At 50.4% G+C, this 15645-nt stretch overlaps 6 protein-coding genes; 3 read left to right on the top strand and 3 right to left on the bottom strand.

Moving 5' to 3' along the window:
* Positions 1–583: 583 nt before the first annotated feature.
* FFUJ_03848 (uncharacterized protein) lies at positions 584–997 on the bottom strand (the record flags this gene model as incomplete). The annotated part of the gene is made up of 1 exon (XM_023572934.1): positions 584–997. One exon carries the CDS (start codon positions 995–997, stop codon positions 584–586), a length of 414 nt encoding a protein of 137 aa, XP_023426972.1.
* Positions 998–1829: 832 nt separating this feature from the next.
* Positions 1830–4574, bottom strand: FFUJ_03849 (uncharacterized protein; the record flags this gene model as incomplete). XM_023572933.1 has 2 exons in its annotated part: positions 1830–4436; positions 4491–4574. The coding sequence occupies 2 exons, from the start codon at positions 4572–4574 to the stop codon at positions 1830–1832; spliced, it is 2691 nt and encodes an 896-aa protein (XP_023426971.1).
* A 3623-nt stretch (positions 4575–8197) lies between these two features.
* FFUJ_03850 (probable 40S ribosomal protein S30.e, cytosolic) lies at positions 8198–8578 on the top strand (the record flags this gene model as incomplete). XM_023572932.1 has 4 exons in its annotated part: positions 8198–8231; positions 8291–8316; positions 8386–8490; positions 8555–8578. 4 exons carry the CDS (start codon positions 8198–8200, stop codon positions 8576–8578), a joined length of 189 nt encoding a protein of 62 aa, XP_023426970.1.
* A 688-nt stretch (positions 8579–9266) lies between these two features.
* Positions 9267–9789, top strand: FFUJ_03851 (related to RNA-binding protein Y14; the record flags this gene model as incomplete). XM_023572931.1 has 2 exons in its annotated part: positions 9267–9509; positions 9571–9789. 2 exons carry the CDS (start codon positions 9267–9269, stop codon positions 9787–9789), a joined length of 462 nt encoding a protein of 153 aa, XP_023426969.1.
* Positions 9790–10313: 524 nt separating this feature from the next.
* FFUJ_03852 (related to beta-glucosidase) lies at positions 10314–13183 on the bottom strand (the record flags this gene model as incomplete). XM_023572930.1 has 7 exons in its annotated part: positions 10314–10362; positions 10406–10896; positions 10943–12245; positions 12292–12511; positions 12564–12822; positions 12874–12999; positions 13055–13183. 7 exons carry the CDS (start codon positions 13181–13183, stop codon positions 10314–10316), a joined length of 2577 nt encoding a protein of 858 aa, XP_023426968.1.
* A 1507-nt stretch (positions 13184–14690) lies between these two features.
* FFUJ_03853 (uncharacterized protein) lies at positions 14691–15536 on the top strand (the record flags this gene model as incomplete). XM_023572928.1 has 3 exons in its annotated part: positions 14691–14946; positions 15130–15410; positions 15456–15536. 3 exons carry the CDS (start codon positions 14691–14693, stop codon positions 15534–15536), a joined length of 618 nt encoding a protein of 205 aa, XP_023426967.1.
* Between the last annotated feature and the right edge of the window lie 109 nt (positions 15537–15645).

Below are 15645 nucleotides of genomic sequence, written 5' to 3'. Positions count from 1 at the left end.
ACCATCGCTGGAGGCAAAAACGCCCAGGCTGCCAAGGGAAAGCAATCAGACCCCAAACAAGAGACCGAACGCTCGAATATTTTCGTGTTAATCCTTGCTCGAGAAAGTGTCAAGTGTAGGATTTCTTGTTCAGCCTGATCGACAGCCACCATTTCAAGTCTACTCGCCAATGGCCTTTCGAGAGAGATACAGATAAACGCACGCGACCACAATCAGAAAAGAGAACATCTCTTGGATGCACAAGGGGAGATAAAGGGCCCCTCCCCCGCCTGAATGATCCCTTGGCGCTCAACTCAACTTCTCCCCAACCGTCGAGTTTAATGCATCCGGGAGGCGGTCCCGGTTGCTGTTACTATTACCTATCTGACAAGGGTGAGTGAGCTAATATTGACAATTAGAAACTCTGTTTATTAGTTATCGCTGTTAGGCTGAAGCTTGGCGTGAACTTCACTTGACTAGGTGATGCACGGTTGAGAAAGTGTTGGTTGTGATAACGTTAACGTCGTTAATTAACATAGCTGAGAAACAGTCTCCAAAAACCCAATTCGCCAATCCCCAACACCTTAAACACTCTAGGTCTTATCTAGACCTTGGCCATATGATGAAGACAGCACTTCCAATCCCCTCCAGGTCCCTGTCGAAAGACGCTATGACACCAAGCCTCCGTCGCCATCATCTCCCCATTCTGAAGCTTCCACGCAGTGACGCGGTAGTTGAGCGCTGAGGCCATGAGGTCGATCTCGACAAACTCAGGCTCGTCGTGGATCTTGTATGCCGTCCAGGGCTCGTAGCCATCCTCCATGTACTCATCCAGAGAGGGCTCGGTGCGGGGTGAGTACACCTTTTGGTCTGGCTCGCAGAGGACGGCGTCCTTGGTGATGTATTTACGCATGACCTCTGGCTTCTCGGATGTTAGGGCGCGCCAGAGAAGGGCGGAGGCGTCGAGGGTGCCTTCTTTGTTGCGGAACTTGATTGTGCCTTTCTTTGGTTCGCCCATTTTGGTGGTGGTGGTGGTTTAGTGAGAGGTTGTAGATTTGGTGAGAGATAAGGTGAGTTGATTGAGATAAGATTTACAGTTGACGAAGATGAAGACGACGAGAATAAGTGATATGAGGATTTCCCCTCTTGAATTGACGTAGATATTGGTATTTCTTGAATCTGCATCTTCCAAAACCTGGCATCGTCGGATCCCTGCTTATCCTGACGTCAGAGCCGCGCAAACCCTCAAAGCAGGATATTCCCGACATCCAATTGCAAGAAACTCAGTAATTCAGCAACAGGTTATTCAATTCTATTTCACATGTTTTATTCCTGCTTTTGCTTTTTGTCGTTTCTAGAAGATTGTCTCACTTCATGCCCGTCATCGCACCCTAGTCTTGGCGTTGAGAACAGACACCACCACGTTTCTCCGCCATTCGATATCGTGATTTACGGCCTATTCTTGGACGGGAAGGTGTTCGCTTTTCAACAAATTTAGTTCAACGATAGACTCGTTGCCAAGAAGGGCATTCAAGAGATTAGACTTTGGAGAGGGGAAAAGTGGATGTGACGTCAAACAAGGGGTCTAGACAAGACCGTGTGAGTTTGTTGAATAATAGTTCAGTTTATTGGATTCATCATATCGTGACTCGTTACAACTTTCGTCAAAAACTAAATACAATAATTCCCATGGTTCTTGTTATAGCCAAGCAACCTGTACACTATTCAGACTAGCCGTGTCTTTTTTCCACCTACGCCAATTCTGTAGAATAAGAGAAAGCAAAATTGCGTCGTGCAAGATTTGTCTATAGTCAGACACAAGAAAATCAATGCTCGTCGAGAACATGAACTTAGTGAAATCGCTCCTTGATGTACACCATGGCTGCGAATCCAGCGCAGCACTTTGTGCTCATCTCATGCTTGCACCAGGGACACTTGACCGTCATGGTCACGCTCCCCGCGAAATCTGTTGAGCCAGCGCTCAGTACTCCATCCGGGTTGGACATGGCTTCGTAGAGCCTGCTTGGCATATCGTGGTAGCGCATGCAAGCGCAGCACTCGACAAACATCTTGGCGCTCGGTTCGCCGTGGTGCTGAAGCTCCAAGTTGGATTGCCGTCGCAGCGTCTTGATTGTTGCTTCCGGATCAGAGACGGTCGACCTATGGCCGCTCTTAACGGAGCGCAGTTGTCCTTTGCTTCGGGGCTTGTGCTTGAGAGGCGGGTATGTTGGTGCTGAGGCGAAGCTTGTCTCGTCGGAGGAGACGGGTGTTCGGCGGGGTGTTGAGTTGCGGAGGTTGGCGTTTGAGAAGGCTTCCATCACGCTGTTGGCAGCTTCTTGGATGGGATCGATTTCCGGGTCGGAGGGGTTGGTGTCGAAACGATCGATGGGTGCCATTTGGGGGGAGTTTGTGTAGGACCAGTAGGGACTGACGGGGCCGGCGGTTGCGTGCATTGAGGGCTTGATGGTTGCGATGCTGGGGGAGTGACCCATCTCGGATTGGGGAGGGGATGTGTGCGGTGTGCTCATGGGGGATACAGTTTGGATGCCATCCGAGTATGAGGACTCTGATGAGCTTGTCGTAGGGCGACGACCGATGGGTGAGCGTGTAGTTCCTGGAGCGAGATGCTTCACCGGAGCGTGAACGTGCTGAGTGCGAATGGGGGCATCATTAGCACCAGCCAAGCCCTTCGACACTGACAAATCCGACTTTGGTGGCACAGGCGGCCCAACAGAAGATGCAGAGCTCATCTTGGAAGAAGCACTCATCGTCGACGAAACCGAGTTCTGCGCTGAATGACCTCTGCTGAATGCACTCTTGGCAGCATCCTTAAGCTTCCATTTCGTGGGCACAGCGGGTTCTGAGTCAGCAGTGATCGGCTTCGGTCGCACGCCCGGCGAAGTCTGTTCATAACGGATGCTCGGGGGGTTGTGTCTGAACAGTCTCTCCTTGGACTTTGAGGACTCGACTGGAGCGCTCTTGGCCTCATCGGACGCTGGTTGGGAGTTGTTGAGTCGGGTTAGGAGTGTGAGGGATCCTCGCTTTGAGCTTCTTCGGGGTGGTGGTGGAGGGATGGAGAGGCCTGATGCTGTTGATGAGCGTCGGGCTTGGGGTTGTGTTGGGTTTGTTATTGGGGGGCGGGAGACGGTGATGGTATCTTGCTGAGGAGGCTTCTCAGTGTCTTTGGGCTTGGCGGCTTGTTTCATGCTCTGGTTTGAAGAGCGAGGTGTAACGCCTTGTTCGCCATCTTTGATCGAGCCCTCCTCCTTCTTGATGTAAAGACCGCCTCGTCTGTTCAGACCTTGAGCTTTGTTGTACAGAATCTCGCTGTCGGGTGTGTGCGCAGTGTTCTGATCACCCTCATCGTCCGTGTCAGCGACTGCGCAATCATCACTGACGGAACCGCGTCGAGCTCGAGCGCTCCAGAGATAGATATTGACTGAGCCTCTTCGACTAGGCGACTTGGCCGGTTTCGATTGACCCCTAGCCCCGGATGTGTTGATGGATATAGGCGGGTATGCTCTTCGTTTGGCGTCTTCCTCTTTCTGCTGGGGATTGACCTTGAGAGGTGTAAACGACCCATGGCCGAGGAACGACTTTCGCATTGCGGGATGAACTCTGCTGTCGCCCTTGGCTTGGTCTTCGAGGACTTTCTGGTGGAAGTCGTCCTTCTTCTTCTCAAGCTTCTTACCGCCCAAGAAACCGGTAGGACTGGTCTCATCGAACGAAGCACGCTTGATCTCAAATGACTTGCGGAAGATGGAGGTGAGAGAACTGGAACGACTGCGTCTGGGCTCTTCGGGATCGTCGTTGTTTCTACCAATCGAGAATCCCAATAAGCTCGACGAGCGAGAGCGTCGCTTTTGTGTGGTTTGAGGCGGTTCAGTTGTGCTGCGCCCCTGAGTTCCAAGTGATGGAGGAGGCGGTTTAGGTTTGCTCAGCTTTCGACCGCGAGGCTTGGGAGCGTTCTTCCAAGCTTCTTCGAGGGCTTGGTTCATGGCTAATTCTTGTTCCTTCTCCTTGGCCTTTCGTTTCTCCTCTTCTTTTCGCTGAAGCTCCTGTCGCTTCTCTTCTTTCTTCTCCTTCTTCTGACGCTCGTATGCTTCCCAAGTGGGTGATTGACACACAGAGCGCTGCTCCTCCACATCAGGGGGAAACATGAACGCCACGGTCTTGTGAGCGGGCTTGTCGTCTTTGAGCTGCTCCGATGAGGATGATTGAGAAAGATTCTTTCCGACAGGCTTTCGGGCGATCATGTTTGGCGATTCTGAGCGCTCAGGAGCTGAGAAGAGAGGGGGAGGAACAGCGGAGTAGTTTCGAACAGGCGTAGGGCCTTTCTTATCCTTGGGCACCAGCTCAAAACGACGAGGAGGGTGGCCTGGGCTGGGTGGTACTGAGCCACTGCTTTCAGTGCATGCCGGAGATGGAGGCACAGAGCCTTGGTGTGTTCGCTGAAACTGTGCGAGTACGTCAGCCAACCCGTCCAGAATCCCGCCTGTTTCTGTGCTTACATTGAGCTTCTTCTCCAGATCGAGCATTTGCTGCAAGCTATTTGAGCGAGTGCGCCCTTGAGGCGGTTGAGCAGCGAGGAGCATGACGAAAGCCTTTCTGCTTTTGATTTGGGTGTTTCTACACGCTCAAGAGAACCATTGACCTGAAATTGGCGGGCGAGCGCTGCGAGGTCCTGTGAGACAAGAAATGTCGGGAGAAATTGCGCGTGAGCTGGGTTGGACAAGGTGGGGTGAGGACGATTGCTGCAGGTAAGCGCAATAATAATAAAACTGAGGACAGTCTCTCTGCTTCTTTTTCGCGTGTGTTTGTTTGTGTGAATCTGACCGAATGCGCCCAGAAATTGCTGCGTTCGGAGCAAGATGTTATCGGGAGCTAAGGTCAAAAGCGGGTGACGATGTCTCGGTTGGAGTTTTATTGGTAGATTGCTTGGAATCTTGTCATTCCAATTCGTCTTTTTCTCCTTCTTTTCCTTCTGAACAAATTGAGAAATCCCAACGAATGCGGGAGGTTTTGAGTGAGAAATTGCAACGGATGCGGTCGTGAGTAGGTCGTTGCAAAGGCGGTGGGCAAAAGATGCGGGTATCTCGTGATGTGGTGGGATTGACTCAAGACGAGATGAGACGAGCTAGAGCTTCCCCTCCTACTTTTTTCTTGTCACTGTTGTACAGGCGGGAAATAAAAGAGGGCGGGCTGGGTGAGAGGGAATTGCTCTGTAATATGGTGACACAAGAGCGGAAGCGTTATCGGTGAGGTCAGGTACGGGAGGATGCAACGTTGGTTGGGCTCAACAACATGCACCCATTTACATGGATATGTAGGAGATAAATTAGAAGGGGAGAAACAGGGATAGATGTGAAGACGGGCAAGGGAGATTAAGTGTTGGAAGAAGAGTCAGTGGAAATCGAAAATTCCAGACAATTCCGCTCTCCGTCCGTGTTGAGGTTTGTATCTGGAGTGGCCCGGCCAAGCAGTGTCAGGCAATCAATCAACCAAACAAGCTTAGAATCAAGCAAGCAAGAAGATGCCGATATCCCAGCTGCAGGTTGGCAGTTCTTTTTCTGGGCTTACAGTTAGTTTGGACTAGCTGCAGATGGCCAGTCCCAAACCAGCTGAGTAGCGGGACGGTCTGGGCCAAGGATCATGATATCTCAACCTAGCGACAATGGATCAGGCCTGTTTGTGTGCGTGATGCGATTGTCATTGTGGGATGGCGGCATCGATTTCTGGAGTATCGTCCAAGGTCCATTGAGAGCCTGACTGGGGTAAATCACTGCAAGACAACCCAACAATGTCTGCATCCATCATGATTCTCAATTGTCACTGGCTATTCTATTTGGATGTCTCTCGATATCACCATTGATGCTTCCCAATTCTTCCCCTCACTCTTTGCCTTCTCAGCTAGATTCAAACCCTCAGCTGCAAGATGCTCGTAAGAATCAAGCAGTGGGTTGAATACGAACTCACAAGGTGGGCACTAAAGACGTGCGTGGCTGAAGTGTCATGGCCCAAATCGCGGGGCCATTGGTTCGGCACCTGCGGGAGGGTGATCCACGATGTGGCCTTACAGAGCGAGCGAATCCTTTTTTAGACTTGACAGGGATCACCAAAAATAGCAGCACATGCTCGATGGAACCATAAGGCAATTACACGAATAGAAACTTTGTCTCAGTATGGAAGGATACGAACTCATCGACTGAGGCAATTGACGTTCTGGGGTTTAGCCGTTCTGCATGGAAGCTCGTTTAGGTCTTTTTCTGCTTTGCCTCTCGGAAGAAAGCGTGCGGGTAGAGCGAGCTGGGAGGAGGGGCTGGCCGGTAAACTTGAACCGCTTATGCGCGATGGAGGCTGGATGATAACGATAAAACTCAATACCGAGTGTAGCACAACGTGGCAGGCCTGTTCTCTCTAATTATTCCCCTGATCCTTTGAGCCATATGGTGTAACTATCCCAGCCTTCTGCCCATTAAATGGATGGTGATAAGAAGCAATCAGAGGGCTCATGACATGATCCAACCACCCCGCTATCAGAGATAGCTAAAGTATCGTGGAGGCTAAGAGGCTAACCAACAGACTTTAGCTGCGCGATGATGTGATCTACCAACCAGTCTCTTGTTTCTCGGTCGCCTAGAGTTTCTGTGTAATTGATCGGGACGGTTGGGGCCGTGCATCTGGGGCTGGAAGGTTAGACGGTGGAACGGATAACGACGAACTTGACCTGATACGATTGAGGCAACGCTGGATATCAGTCTATCTTAACTCATGGCTTCCGCTCACGCTGAACTCTCTACAACATAGGATTGTTTAGTTCAATTCCAACCACCCAACATCCAGAAGGGATTGAGTCAATTGCCAGCCTCAGACAGCACGATCAGCTCCCCGAAAAGTCTTAGGAAGAATACGATCAATCTAAAACATTGACAAGGTCTCAGTTCCTTTCTGGAAATATTTCCGTTAGGTTCAGGTCTCAGTGGCCGTGGCCTCATGTCCCTCTCGTATTCTCGCATCCCCATGCACGCGGCTGGGACCCTGTAAGAATCTGGGGCTCTGTGTAAATATAGCAAAACATCCACTCTTGTGCTTTTTGTCAACGGCCAACGCGATGCAAGACATTATGGATGGGCCATGGTTGAAGCGCCCAAATTAGATATGTAAGTCAATGATACCCTTGATTGAGATTTTAATAGATGCCCGCATGTGCTTTGGTGATGGAGGACTAGACAGTGGGGTTTAGCTGGTGGGACGGTTGAAGGAGCGGTTTTGAAAAGGTTACCCTACGGCGAGGTCGAGGGATGATTATGTTCAATTGTTGCACCATTTCTACGGGCATTGGAGTCCTTCAGAGGTTCGTATCTAATGCCAGGTCTTTCTTTTCTTTGATTGCATGTAGTTTTGAAATCATAGGAAGGAGTATGTAGCTTGACATAATGTATGGGTGATACAAATGAACTCCATGTGATAATCCACTCAAGGCAGAGTTGGTAGCTGGTTGATGGAAACAGGTGTCTCATATCTCATGCTTGCAGACTTACACCAGAGACATGATTGCTCGATAGTTATTCAAGACGATTTGAACCTCAATACTGCAGCCAAGAAGCAGATGTAAGCCCTTATTACGCCCAAAATGTTCATTGACCAGCAGGATGGCCACTAACACGATGCCGAGCCACACAACATCTTGTACCTGCGTGCCCGAATAACACGATGTAACCTTTGCACCAATACATAACTGCTGTGCTATTATATGAAACAAAAGTATTCACTATTGTGAGAGGGAGCCTGGCAATACAATGAAATCGGCATTTTTCACCATATCGTTAAGAGCTGTTCGAACTCAAACCGCCCGCCAGATTCATTACTCAATGACGTCACACGCGGTCCTCCAAAGCGCGACAGAAACACAGAATTCAGCACAAGATAATCGCTGAGATCAACTGAAAGTCATCAGAAGCAAACAGTAAAATTTCAGGCTCTTGTATGGCTATTGTACGTCTGTCGCTCTCCGGCGGACGATTCTCTCCAAGCGCATTACATAAGCATTCTGATCCGCCACTCGGACCCAATTATTCCGAGGGCATCTTATCCCCGCTCACGTGAGGGACCGCTCCTTCCGCCCACACACTTGCCAAATTGACCCAAAAATCTTACCGCGCTTTCAGCCAGCCGTTCGACTCTACCATCCACATCACCACCAAGCACATCATTCATCATGGGTAAAGTTCACGGATCTCTTGCCCGTGCCGGTACGTTGCGCCCGCCCTCACGATGATTGTCTTTTTCGTCGTCGCTAACATTCTCGCAGGCAAGGTCAAGTCTCAGACTCCTAAGGTACGACAACGGCTCCCCGACATCGAAAATCCGACGAAACTCGATCACTAACCATCGCGATTACTACAGGTTGAGAAGCAGGAGAAGAGCAAGACTCCCAAGGGTCGTGCCCTCAAGCGCCTCAAGTACACCCGTCGCTTTGTCAACGTTACCCTCACTGGTGGCAAGAGAAAGGTGAGCAGACTCGAAGCCGGAGATTCACATCACACAGGTACAGGCGCTGACGATTCGGATGCAGATGAACCCCAACCCCGGCTCATAAACGACTCGTCCAAACGACAGGAATTTGCGGTATCGGGAATGTTGGCTTTCGGACACGGTTCAACACAGCAATGGTTGGCTTCACTCAGTAATGGGATGATGTGATGGATTGGGTCAGGGTCGCAAGATAGGCTGAGCCCCCTTACGAAAAGAATAAAAAAGGAAATGGCGAAGAAGCCACACGACTCTACTCGGCGTCCGGTGTCAGTTGTCACAATACAACAAACATTTGTTCGCGCAAGGAATTTATGTTGCTACTGTGAATATGGGCATTTTCTGGTGAATGGGCGACTTGGCCAAACAGAACCTGGAGGGCATCGTAGACGCTGCAAATTCTTTGGAGTTCTCGGCGAGTGACTCATGCTGATGGATGACATCCTCGACTTGTTGGTGCCTGAGGATGTAGAATGCCAAATTTGACGGAAATGCCAAAAATCATGATTGATGTAGAACATCTCAAATTTAGCATCTATTATGTCCAAAGCCACTGACAAGTTCGAGACCATGACCTCCAATAGATTAATTGATGATTCGAACATGAAAGCTTTCGGTCTCATTACTCGCATCACGTGATGACAATTCCACCTTGAACTCTGCACTCTGGCAGGTAGCTCCCGTTACTTAAACAAACAACAGCACTTTTCTCGCTATACATCGATTTTCTCTCCCTCAGACCACTTCCCGACAAAATGGCCGACGTGGAAATGGACGTTGACGTCGAGGCGGGCTCTCCCCCTCCCCCCGCGCGAAACGAATCCGACATGCAAACACACACCAAAGCCACGGCCGTCCGCTCCATCGAAGGCTGGATCATCGTCGTAACAAACGTCCACGAAGAAGCAGACGAGGAGGCCCTACAAGATCTTTTCGGAGAGTACGGCGAGATCAAGAACATGCACCTGAACCTCGACCGAAGAAGCGGTTACGTCAAGGTAAGCGCGTAAAACACATTGAACAAGGGGATGGATTGCTGATACAGTGGGGGGATTCTAGGGATACGCGCTTATTGAGTACACGACACTGGAGGAGGCTCGCGCTGCTATTGATGGTGCGCATAACCAGAAGTTGCTCGACCAGACGATCTCGGTGGACTTTGCGTTCGTGCGACCTCCGCCTGGCAAACCTGGGCGTGGACGAGGCGCTGGTGGACGGAACAGAGGACGAAGCAGGAGTCGTAGCCCCGAGGGCAAGGACCGTGAGGAGCGTGATTGAGCAAGGCGACGTCGAAAATCTTAGGATGGGCAATAGTGGATGTGAAAACGCAGAGACTTGACAAATGCGCAATCGCCGACGTGCGTGGCCAGAGCACGTTGGCAGTATAATCTTGATACATGAGGTATGTCCATTTCGTCAACTACAGACGAAGTCTTGTCCTAACACGTATGCAAGAACAGAATGAGAATAACACTGGGACACGACCCTTGGCCCTGGACTTGTCAAGGGATTCAATGGCATCTTTGACGAAAGCCAGCACTTCATAAACTCATGCTCGATGTGACATGCAAATACAACCGTTTCAACGGTTGTTGTGACTTGGTAGGACACGTCCGGACAGTTATCTGATGCGTGCTCAGGGACATTTCACACTCGCACGAAAAAAGCTTCACAAGCACTCGATGATGACTTAACATTCTGCACACGGTGTCTCGATGCGCCTAGACTTGAAGAACAGCTGATACTCTCTTGGTATTCTTCCATTGTCGAATTCCTTACGAGCCATCCTCCCCCAGTTTCCTTCAAAACACCCAAGTAAACGACTCCTTCACATTGAACCTCGTCGATTGTCTACACGGTTAGCGCTATCTCTAACAGAGTTGGTGAAACTTACCTGATATCCGTACTCGATGCACCGATCAGCACCTTGAAAGCGCCCTCCTCAGCAATCCAACCGGGAACAGTCTCGTCATAATACCCAACAGCGTACTTATCCAACTTGATGGTAATATGCCTGGTCTCTTCCGCTTCAAGGAACACCTTCTCAAACGCCACAAGTTCCTTTTCAGGTCGTGGCAAGCGACTCTTTTCATCGTGGACGTAGAACTGCACGATTTCTGCACCGGCGCGAGTTCCGATGTTGGAGACGGCGAGGGTGATCTTGACTTCGCCATCGGGAGTGAGGGTCTTCGTTGAGATCTCGGGGCGACCGTATTCGAAGGTTGTGTAGGAGAGACCATGGCCGAAGGGGAAGAGAGGCTCGATCTTGGCGTGGTCGTAGTGTCGGTAGCCGATGTAGAGACCTTCGCCGTACAGTACTTTGTGGTTCTCGCCGGGCCAGGTGTGCCATGCTGGGGTGTGCTCGATTCGCTTGGGGAATGTACTCTGCTTGGTGTCAGCGTGGAATACACGACGGGCGAAGATCACTTACTGGGAGCTTGCCACTTGGGTTCTCAATACCAAAGAGGACATCCGCCAGGGCATTGCCGGCTTCTTGTCCTTGGTACCAGCCCTGTAGAATTACAGGCACTCGATCGACCCATGGCATATGCACCGGGCTGCCGGATTGGTTGACGACAATGGTCTTGGGGTTAGCTTTGACAACAGCTTCGACAAGCCTGTCCTGATTTCCATCGGCGGGAAGATCCATTGTTTGCCGATCGTACCCTTCCGATTCCCACTCAGCATCGACTCCAACAATAACAACAGCGACATCTGCGTCGCGAGCCGTCTGGACCGCTTGCTGAATATAATCCACCTGATCTTGCTCCTTATACCCGATACGACAGCCGCCGTATTTGTGGGTGATGCCAAACTGCTTCTGTTTCGAAATGGGACGAAGTTCATTCGTCATCTCCACGCGCAGCTCAACAGCTTTGTCGGCTTCCATGTCGACATCAACAAGGTAGTCAATCGATCCATCAAACATCGCCTCGCCTTCTTCGGTCCAATCCCACAGATCGAGAACCAGCTTGTCATTGATGAAGAACTTTCCAGGTCCAACGCTCATGAAGCTGATGGTGTGTTTGCCTGTTGTCCTCGGCATAAGGAACGTCGTGGCCACGGCAGACCATTCGGGACCGACTTCACTCAGGGGCGCTGAGTCCCATAGGAAGAGATCTGTGTTTGTTCGGCGCTGCTTCACCACTGGATTGCCCTCGAACTTATCACCCGCGTACCAGTCGATGTGAACGCCGGGTTTGCCTGACTGTTCGGTGCAGTACTCAGATGCGACGGGGAGCCACTTGTGGATATGACAACCTTGGGCGAACGAGACTTTCTGCTTGGATACCTTTCGGATGCTGTCAAGCGGAATGGTGTTGTAGTACGGGTTCAAACTTGCACTTCCACCACCGCCTGCAATATGTCGATTGGCGTTCGGTCCAATTACAGCGACCTTGGTAGATCTGGGACACAGAGGGAGAATGCCACCGTCGTTCTTGAGAAGTGTAAGACCTTCGTGGCCAGCGGTTCGGATGAGTTCCCTCGTTTCCTCGCGGTCATCTTCCCGTTCAGGCGCCTCAGGTGACATATCACCTCCCTTGAGTCGTTCCACCAACGTGAGTACGTTCTCAGCTGCTTGGTTAATATCCTCAATCGAAATGCGACCCTCATTGACGGCTGTGACGAGCTTGTCCAGACGCCATTTGGAAGAGTAGGGGAATTCGATATCGCACCCTGCTTCCACGGATTCGATCGATGAGTTGATGCCTCCCCAGTCGGAAACCACTGTTCTGCGACAAGTCAGCGTTATTCCATGACATGCGATGGTTTCGTTACCCCTCGTATCCCCACTCTCCTCTGAGGATGTCTTTCAGTGTGTGCTTGTTCAGATCAGCGTGCACGCCGTTGATGAGGTTGTACGAAGTCATGACAGCCCAGGGGTTAGCCTCTCGAACAGCAATCTCAAACGGTTTCAGGTAGATCTCCCGAAGGGGACGCTCAGTGATGAGCGAGTCTATCGTCAGCCGGTTGGTCTCTTGCTCATTTCCAACGAAATCTATCTCAATGTCAGCACATTCCCACCAAATTGTGTCATTGACGATGTTTACGCTTGATGGTCGCTGCAACGCCTCTGTCTTGAAGACCTTTGATGTATTGCGCTGCCAATTTTCCAGTGAGAAGGGGGTCTTCGGAGAAAGACTCAAAGTTACGACCGCCGAGGGGATGGCGGTGCATGCAGACTGTTGGAGCGAGAAGCATTTCAGCTGATCGAGCTCGAACTTCAAGGGCTAGATGTTGTCCGACTTGGTAGAGAAGATCTTTATTCCATGTTGCTGCAAGTGAGATACCGCAAGGGAACAGTGCAGCCTACACGCTCAGTCTCAGTTATCCTTGCGATATCAGGCGAATGTCACTGACCTTGGTGCCGCCGACGAAGATGCCACCACGTGCGCCATTGGGACCATCGGTTGTCTTGATTGAAGGGATGCCCTTCTCAGGAATAGCTTTCGTTCTCCAAAAGTCGGCGGCTGTGAGGAGTGAGACCTAGAAGGGTTAGTGTATGGCCACTCAAAGAACCAACAACTCATGCCTTTTCCACCAGCGTCAGCCTAGCCAGCTTCTCTCTTGCTGCGGAGCGAGTATCTCTTAGATGCTGAATCTTTTGCTGGGGACTACATGGAGCAGAGTACTCCGTATCAGGAGTAGAAGGGGTGTTTGAGTCGTTCATTGTGCTACCACAAATGTCAAAACCGTCCTGTATTGTGTTGTCTTGCTACGCCGTGCTTCACGTCTGATATACAAATTTGAACAAAGACAGCACAAGCAAGTTGAACCGAGGCACGAAAAGAAGAGTGTGTATCAACGAGAACCCAAAATGTGATAGCAGCCTCCCTTATACCATCCCATCTGCAAGCAACGTACGCGAGCGGCACATAAGGTCATCTGCAGCCAAGCAACATGAGGCGAACGGGATAAGCAAAAAAAGAAAAAAAGCACAATCGGTTGACTTAAGCTCGCGATCGCAGGGAACAAGGGTTCAATGTGCATCCATCGAGATAGGCATCCGCTCACTAATAAGCAGTAACTTTGCAGAGATAGCCCCGCAGCAGGGTTGACCTCTGTGTATTTAAACGGACCGGCTGAACAGGCCGGTGAAATAACCCCAATAGGGAACTTTGGTATTTTTGGCTTCAGAGATGAGAAAGACGGATGCCGGTATATACGGACCGTGAGAGCGGCAGACGACACCGGCGCTTCCGGGGAGAAGAGAGAGAGATAAGAAGGAGAGAAGAACACGTGGTGCGATGAATAATATATTAGAAGTGGATAGTTCACATGTTTTATGCAAAGTGATATGATGTTGTGAATCGTCTTATCTTTATGATCTCAGCTGAGAGGGACGTCTTCTCCTTAGGACTCTCATGTATGATGATGGGCTTACACTCAGAGAAGCGAACCCGACAGCCTGGGACATAAGCAGCAGTGGACGAATCGGGAAATACGGGTCTGCGGGCCGTTATTCCCAACGTCGGTCGGAGCGCACCGCCGGGGAACTCGGAAAGCCAGCTAAGTCCTTCCATTACGGTATTAAAGAGAAAAAAAACCATGACTTTTACGTATGTAATGGAAGCCAAATGTGTCTTTTTCGTTGCAGTTGCCGCATGTGGAAGTTTCGGCACTTGGGGAGGATATCGGGCCTTGGCTTAAAAGAGGATGCTGCTGATGATGGGGGTTTAGGGAGATAGATTCCGGGCTGCTGAATGGGGTATTTTGGTACGAGAGCCGGTTTGAGTGCCGATGCAGGTGGAAGCAGATCATTGAGTTTAGATTGTTAGTGCGTAGTTTGTTTGTTGACGTTGAAGGTGTTGGAATGTTAACGTGTCATACGGAGGTGAGCTAGCTTCTACCGTCAACAACAATTGCCAACATATCCATGAATTGTCTATTAGTGATATTGGATGTTTCATTATAATGCTTACTCTCATGTTTACGTCCCAATTGAGTAATGTTTCAGATATTCCGGCTCATCGATCTCCCATGCTCCGTGTGTCCTCCGGCTAAGAGGGGCCGGCTCGGCGCCCAAGGCTATCGGAAGCATCCGCTTACACGCGCCGACATCCGCACGTGCTGGACAACAATTGACACTCGCAAACTAAACCAAACCAATCTCACAACATCAAAGAAACCCTCAATCCCATATACAAGATTAGTCCTATATCCGCGCATATCACAGCATGCTTCGCTCAAGGTCAAACTCAGCATACTCCCTGCAAGACCTATCTCATCGTCCCCCATCCCATCGCCCTTCTCAGACGTCGGATGGAAACAACTCAGATACAAGGCCCCGAAACAGCAACACCTCCGCGCGTGGAGATGTCTCCGCTGCGCCGCAGAAGGAGGAGGAGGAGCAGAAGAGGTCGAGGCTGGGGAGGTTCTGGCACGAGTATGTGAGCTGCGAGGTTGACTTTTCGGCGTCGAGGGATCATCTAGGTATGTGCACCGAAGGGAACTGAGAGGAGATTGGAGGAATATCTTTGACGGGCATGAGGAAAGGGGTCTTGTGATGTGTGCTTGAGAGATGGGAATGCATACAGGGTGTGGTTCGGTTCGTGGGGTGGGCTTCTGATATGCACTGACGCGATATAGTTGAGAGTTACTGACGTGGGGTTATAGCCAACGAGAGAACGTTTCTGGGTTATCTTCGTACATCAGTCGCAATGTCAATGGTTGGGACGGTGGTAGCACAGCTGTTTTCTCTGCAGCATGAGGGTCAACATCAGGCATTTGGATACTTCGCTACAGGGAAGCCGTTGGCCATGACTTGCTATTCCTTCTCGATTGGGACGATACTTCTCGGTGCAGTGCGGACTTGGAGACATCAACGGACTATGATGAGTGGGAAGGCGTTGGTTGGAGGGTTTGAGCTTCACCTTTTGGGGATATGCAGCATGTTGGTATGTATCACTGAGGGGTTGGTAATGTGTTACTAACGAGTTTAGCTTCTGCTGGTCTTCTTTTCTTTTCTTCTTGCTATTGATGTTGTCAAAGACAAGGAGCCTGTACCTACTGCAACTCCTTAGTTGACGCAGTGTACAGAAGAAGCTTGAGAAAACAATGCATTCAGAAACTGCTTACATTAAAGTCTAGGTACACACAAACAAGCCTACAGGTCAGTCCATTCCGCCAACT

This window comes from Fusarium fujikuroi, chromosome FFUJ_chr02 (genome assembly GCF_900079805.1).
Source record: "Fusarium fujikuroi IMI 58289 draft genome, chromosome FFUJ_chr02".
Classification (NCBI taxonomy): domain Eukaryota; kingdom Fungi; phylum Ascomycota; class Sordariomycetes; order Hypocreales; family Nectriaceae; genus Fusarium; species Fusarium fujikuroi.
Note: the sequence above shows the minus strand (reverse complement) of the source record. Positions and strands in the feature narration are given on the sequence as shown.